Source organism: Protobothrops mucrosquamatus, unplaced genomic scaffold, assembly GCF_001527695.2.
Source record: "Protobothrops mucrosquamatus isolate PMUCROS unplaced genomic scaffold, P.Mucros_1.0 scaffold2708, whole genome shotgun sequence".
NCBI lineage: Eukaryota > Metazoa > Chordata > Lepidosauria > Squamata > Viperidae > Protobothrops > Protobothrops mucrosquamatus.
In genome coordinates, this window is record NW_015388753.1 from 39,107 (window position 1) to 45,545 (window position 6,439).

Consider the following 6,439-nt stretch of genomic DNA (forward strand, 5'->3'; position numbering starts at 1 on the left):
AATTATTAAAACAATAACAATAACAATATAGTAATGATGAGAACAATAGCAATAGCAATAATTATTATTGTTTTATCATTATATTTTATATCATTATTATTATTATTACTACAATGGCTTAACTAAATAAGCATTTACTATATGAAATCACAGATTGTTAGCCACTGAACCGCTATTGGCCGTCTGAAATAGTCCCTCCCCCTTAAACAGAGCTTACCATATCAAGACAATAAACTGAGGTTTGATAATAGGAACTTGAAAGCCTGCTATTTAAATTTAAATCCCACCCAGAGAAACTCGTTGATTGAAAAATTAACATATGTATACAAAAGAAAATCAATAACATCTTTATAAAAAATAAAATAAAATACATTTAAATCCCAGGTCACGGTATAAAATAGGAAAGCCCCCCCTCCACCCGCTACAGAGCTACGTTAGAGTTTAATGCGGGGAACGGCAGAAGCCTCTGAATAACGTTCTCCAGTTCCTCCTCAGTCGCGCTCTGGATATAACCAGAGAGCGAGACGTCACAGCGCCACAAGTCCGGCGAAGAACGCTTGGTGGCCCCGCCCCCTTTCCCCTATTCACCAATCGAGAGAGAGAGAGAGAGAGATGAAGCGTCCCTGTCCGGAATTACCGCGCAGAAACACCGCCTCCCGAACAGTTTTCGCCTCAGTGACGTCATCGAAGGCGACGCGTCTCCGTTGGGCTTTCGTCGCTCCTCTCGTTGGACTTTTGGGGAAGGTTTTTTTATTATTATTATTATTATTATTATTCCCCCCTCCCCCCTTTCTCTTCCCTCCCCCCGCGGCCTGGAAGGAAGTTGAAGGGAAACCAGGCCTGTTCCGGACAAACCCAGATTGATGGTAAGCCATGTTTTTTAAGCGTAGCCCGAAGTATTTATACACAACGTACACCGATTTAGTGATGTTGCAGCATTCAGTTGTGCTCGCTTTATGTACAGAGAAGGGCGTCTGCTGCACTTCGCCCTTGGGGATAATTAAGTTGTAAGCATTGCGCGTGCAACAACAACAACAACAATAATAATAATAATAACAACAACAATAACAATAAATAATAATGATAATAGTAATAGTAAGGGAGCTTGGAGTGTGAGATTTTACTCTGGGATCCTGCGCCTGCAGGATGAACTTCGGGATCCTGCGCCTGCAGGATGAACTTATTCCTCTCCAGAGGAATAGACTGGTGATGTACGTTGAACACCATCAACGGGCCTCGCTCAGATAGAGAAACACACGGACAACATGTTTCTTCAGGTGAGATGGCATGCGAGAGAGCCCCGAAAAGCCTCTGTGCCTCTCTTTTATTGGTCTATAAACGTCATTAGGGGATGTACAAAAAGCAGGAGGGGGAAAGGGTCTTCATTACCATATATGGAGCGAGAAACAAGAAACCAGGAGACACTAAATCATTCTTTAGCTTACTTATCAGAAACTTGGGGTCTTCATGCAGGCCTTTTCTGGGAAATCAGTCCCAACTTAAGAAACGAAACTTAACAGAGGGGATGAGCTCATTGTATGGACAAGGAACAAAGCCTACAGGTATTTCATAGGAAACGAAACTTATGTTAGAGATGAAACCTATAGCAGTGGAAAAGTACCCAGGGATATATTCATAGGGTATTTTGCTGATGATTGCAACATTGGAGGTCTTTTTTTAAGGCAATTTTTCATAGTCTATTTCCTTTTTTCAAGGCAGCTAATATACGCGCAACTTCAAGATTACGGCACAATTAACATATTGATATTAATGATAGTATGCTTATGCTACATATTATTTCTGGGTATATTTTTGGGTATTTTATATGTTGCATGTTTTATGCAAAGGAGCATTTTTGGATACTTTTGTAAAATGTTTCCTTTATCTACAGCAAATTAACCTTACATCAGTATAAAGTAAATGGATACTGTCAATTAATTGCTCAGTGGAAGGGAGCCTGGAGTCTTCAACTCCCTGCTCAGGCAGGAAACTCTATGCTCTTTCAGACAAATGGCTGTCCAGTCGCTTCTTAAAAACTTCCAGAGTTGGAGCATTCACTGCTTCTGGAGGCAGGTTGTTCCACTGGTTAATTGTTCTAATTGTCAGGAAGTTTCTCCTTAGTTCTAGGTTGCTTCTCTCCCTGATCAGTTTCCATCCGTTGCTTCTTGTCCTTCCTTCAGGTGCTTTAGAGAATAGCTTGACTCCCTCTTCTTTGGGGCAGCCCCTGAGATATTGGAACACTGCTATCATGTCCCCCCTCGTCCTTCTCTTCATTAAACTAGACATACCCAATTCCAGCAACCATTCCTTATATGTTTTAGTCTCATCCTTGTTGTTCTTCTCTCCACTCTTTCTAGATTAGAGTCTCAACAAAACTGGATGCAATATTCCAAGTGTGGCCTTAGCAAGGCATTGTAAAGTGGCATTAATACACGTGATCTTGATTCTATCTCTCTGTTAATGCAGCCTAGCACTGTGTTGGCTTTTTTGGCAGCTGCAGCACACGGCTGGCTCATGTTTAAGGGGTTGTCCACTAGGACTTGGAGATCCCTCTCAGTTACTACTATTGAGTGAGGTACCACCTATACTATATTTGTGCATTTGTTTTTTCTTGCCTAATTGTAGAACTTTACTTTTTTCACCACTGAATTTCATTTTGTTAGATAGCGCCCAATGTTCAAGTCTGTCAACACTGCAATAACTTTGAATGGTTGCTGAACGAATGGACCTGACCAAATTTTTGCTCCCAATTTTGGTCATTAGAGTCAGACTGCCTCTAAAAAAAATAATTTAAAAAACCCTTACATAATAACAAGCAATAATAAAGAAATAGAAAAAGGATCTGAATAATCTAGGTATATCAGTGATTATCAAACATTGAACAATATATGAACATTTCAAATTTTAAAAAAGAAACAAATATGTTATAAATGATAAAATGTGCCAAAGAGAAAAATACAGAATGTTTTTATTTTTATTTTTATTCTGTTTTTATGCATAGAATGTGTATGAGTTGAATCCAATCCTCATAGAGTCTTAAATGTTTTTTTCAATTTCTCAAACACCTCTGACAAAACAGGTGACTAACTAATTTGGTGCTTATAGAATCAAATTTACCTTGGAGTATTTTGTGTGTATGTGTGTGTGTGTTTGTCTCATGCATTTGCTATTAGGATTTTCTGATTTTCAGAGTGAAGTAGAGAGCATTATTAAAATTTACCCTAATACGGTAGTTAACTGCCTTTTCAAAAGCCACCGTGCAGTAGTTTCAGTATATTTAATTATGCCAGCATAATACTGCAATCACTCTATTTTGAACAATGTTTGTGCTAAGTTACGATGTTTAATTAGAGATTCCTTGGCAGTTGATTGGGCTCACATAGTAAGTGAAGTCGTGGGTCATGTTTTACAAATTAGATTGGCTGGATTTGTGCAGCACCCTAAGCCAAAACCAAATAAGCCATTTTATGATTTAGTAGATACAGTATGAAGCCAGTCTGTTTTTACACATACATGGTTGAGGATTACTGGTTTAACAGTGAGCAAAAACAATGCAATAATTTTGATAAAATTCTGAAATAAGTTTGGATTAAGGGTTGGGTTTTATAAAACTGCCATTTCCTCCTCTCTCAAATTGATGTATGTATTTTTTTTCCCCAGAGTACCAATGCAGAAATAGTCAATGAAAACAAAGCTATGACGATCAGTACAAGCACAGGGCCAATAGAAACTTCTATCAAGCATTTTCCTTTTAAAGCTCCAAGCTTTATTGTATGTATTTCTTCCCACAGATGTGTTATATTTTCTTGAGACAAATAACCTTTTCTTTATCTATAGCAGTTTAACTTTGGAATGTGGGATACATTGTTTAATCCCGTATTTCTCTTTTGTTCTTCCCTCCCTATGCTTTCTATTGCTTTCTTTCTAACCTTTCTCTCCTCTTCCTATTCTTTATTTAAATATTTATCTTGTCTGATTTATACTTGATATGCACAGTACAGCTACTAACTCCATTTAATAATAATAATAAAGTTGGAAGGAATCTTGGAGGTCATCTAGTCCAACTCCCTGCTCAGGCAGGAAACCCTATACCATTTCGGACAAATGGCTGTCCAGTCTCTTCTTAAAAACTTCCAGTGTTGGAGCATTCACCACTTCTAGAGGCAGGTTGTTCCACTGGTTAATTGTTCTAACTGTCAGGAAGTTTCTCCTTAGTTTTAGGTTGCTTCTCTCCTTGATTAGTTTCCACCCGTTGCTTCTTGTCCTGCCCTCAGGTGCCTTGGAAAATAGCTTGACTCCCTCTTCTTTGTGGCAGCCCCTGAGATATTGGAACACTGCTATCATGTCCCCCCTCGTCCTTCTCTTCATTAAACTAGACATACCCAATTCCAGCAACCATTCCTTATATGTTTTAGCCTCCAGTCCCCTAATCATCTTTGTTGCTCTTCTCTGCACTCTTTCTAGAGTCTCAATATCTTTTTTACATTGTGGTGACCAAAACTGGATGCAGTATTCCAAGTGTGGCCTTACCAAGGCCTTGTAAAGTGGTATTAATACTTCACATGATCTTGATTCTATCCCTCTGTTAATGCAGCCCAGCACTGTGTTGGCTTTTTTGGCAGCTGCAGCACATGGGTGGCTCATATTTAAGGGATTGTCCACTAGGTCCCTCTCACAGTTACTACTGCTGAGCGAGGTACCACCTATACTATACCTGTGCACGAGATCTTGATTCTATCCCTCTGTTAATGCAGCCTAGCTTTAAATCAGTAATGTTATTAAAATAATATTAACAATACTATATTTAAAAACAACACTATATTTTAAAAAAAGAATGTAAGAGGACAAGAATTTAAATGTAGATCCCAGTAGAGTTATGTTGGAAACAAATACCTGCACTAGTGTGAGACATGGGGTTCTTGGATCCAAGTAATTTAGAATATGAAGAACTTTAAATTGAAGCTGGATCAAAACCCAAAAGCTCCATAGACTTTAACCCAATTTTTTTTCTTGGCTGTTGATAATTGTAGATGAACTATCATTATAAAGGAATCATGCAAAAATGACCTTTGGGGAAGATACAACAGAGCTATTAAAAAGGAATGAAGTAGCTGGTTAAAATACTGAGAAATAGGGGAAACACAAAGAGAAAGAAGCTTAAAATAACCCTCTCTTGATCTGGGACAGAGAGAAACTGGCATGGGCTTTTAAGATTCTGTTATCCTAACGTACCTCCAGGTTTCCTCAAAACGTAAGACCTACCCCGAAAATAAGACCTAGCTTGATTTTGGGGAGGTGGGTTTAATATAAGCCCTACAGCAAAAATAAGCCCTAGTTTGGGGGCAAGGCGCACGCCTAAAAATCAAGCTAGGGTTGGGGTGGGGGGGATGGAGCTGCCCCACATGTCCCACACCTACTTAACTTACTGGTGGACCGCCGCAGCCAGGACTCCCACGCCCTGACACTTGTTGCGCTGCGTGGCTCATCTCGCTGTTGCCGCAGCTCACGGCAGGAGGCTGCACAGCACTTTGGGCAGTTTCTGCTGCTTGTGGCAGGAGGCCGCGTGGTGCTTCACGCTATTACCGCCACTCGTGGCAGGAAGCTGTGTGGTGCTTTGGGCCGTTCCTGCAGCTCATGGCAGGAGGCCTCATGGTGCTTCATGCCATTGCCGTTGCTTGCGGCAGGAAGCTCCGTTTCCACCGGCCCGAAGCACCATGCAGCCTCCTTCCATGAGCAGCAGAAGCGCTGTGCAGCTTCCTGCCGCGAGCGGCGGTGTGTGCTGGACCGGATTGTAGCCAGATAGAACTGTGTTAAGAGTATTTAGCATTTACAGGGTTAATGTATCATTGAGAGAACTGTGTATGTAAGAGCGTGTAGCATTTAAAGGGTTAAATGCCATTTCCTTAAGAGATGGCTTATGGGGCATGTAGTCTAGCTGTTAGTCAGACCCATTTCTTATCTAGACAGTGGGAGGAGTTAAAAAGTTATTGCGGGACATCCTGTTACGTGTCAAGTTTGTAAAATCCCTTTGTGTAATCGAGCATGTGTATGCATGGATGGCATCTGTGACCACGCTCAGCTGATATGGAGAATTACCGCTTTTTTAACCTACGAAAAATGGACAGATATGCAAAGCCCGGATGTATCTACAGCATAGTAAGTCTCTGCTTAGAATTCCTGGACAATAAAAATTTGTTTTAAAACCATTTTTGTTGAGTTTATGCTGTCTGGACCAGAACTACAAGGCATCTTAGTTCAGCTTCCGGAATAGGCGGCAACGGTTCCCATTTGATACTACACATGAAGGGTTTGCCCCCCATGTAGAAGGCAACTACAGTATAGGGGGTACCTTGCTCAATAGTAGTAACTGTGAGAGGGATCTCGGAGTCCTAGTGGACAATCATTTAAATATGAGCCAGCAGTGTGCTGTAGCTGCCAT

The 6,439-nt window shown here is 40.5% G+C and overlaps 1 protein-coding gene across 1 annotated transcript in view; it reads left to right on the forward strand.

Annotated features, from left to right (window-relative positions):
• The first annotated feature begins 816 nt into the window (after positions 1-816).
• Positions 817-6,439, forward strand: part of INO80C (INO80 complex subunit C) — an 11,450-nt gene continuing 5,827 nt past the window's right edge. Inside the window, exons 1-2 of the mRNA XM_029286018.1 lie at positions 817-866; positions 3,661-3,771. Coding sequence (XP_029141851.1) covers positions 864-866; positions 3,661-3,771 — 114 coding nt within the window. The 5' untranslated portion in view covers positions 817-863. The remainder of the gene's footprint in view (positions 867-3,660; positions 3,772-6,439) is intronic.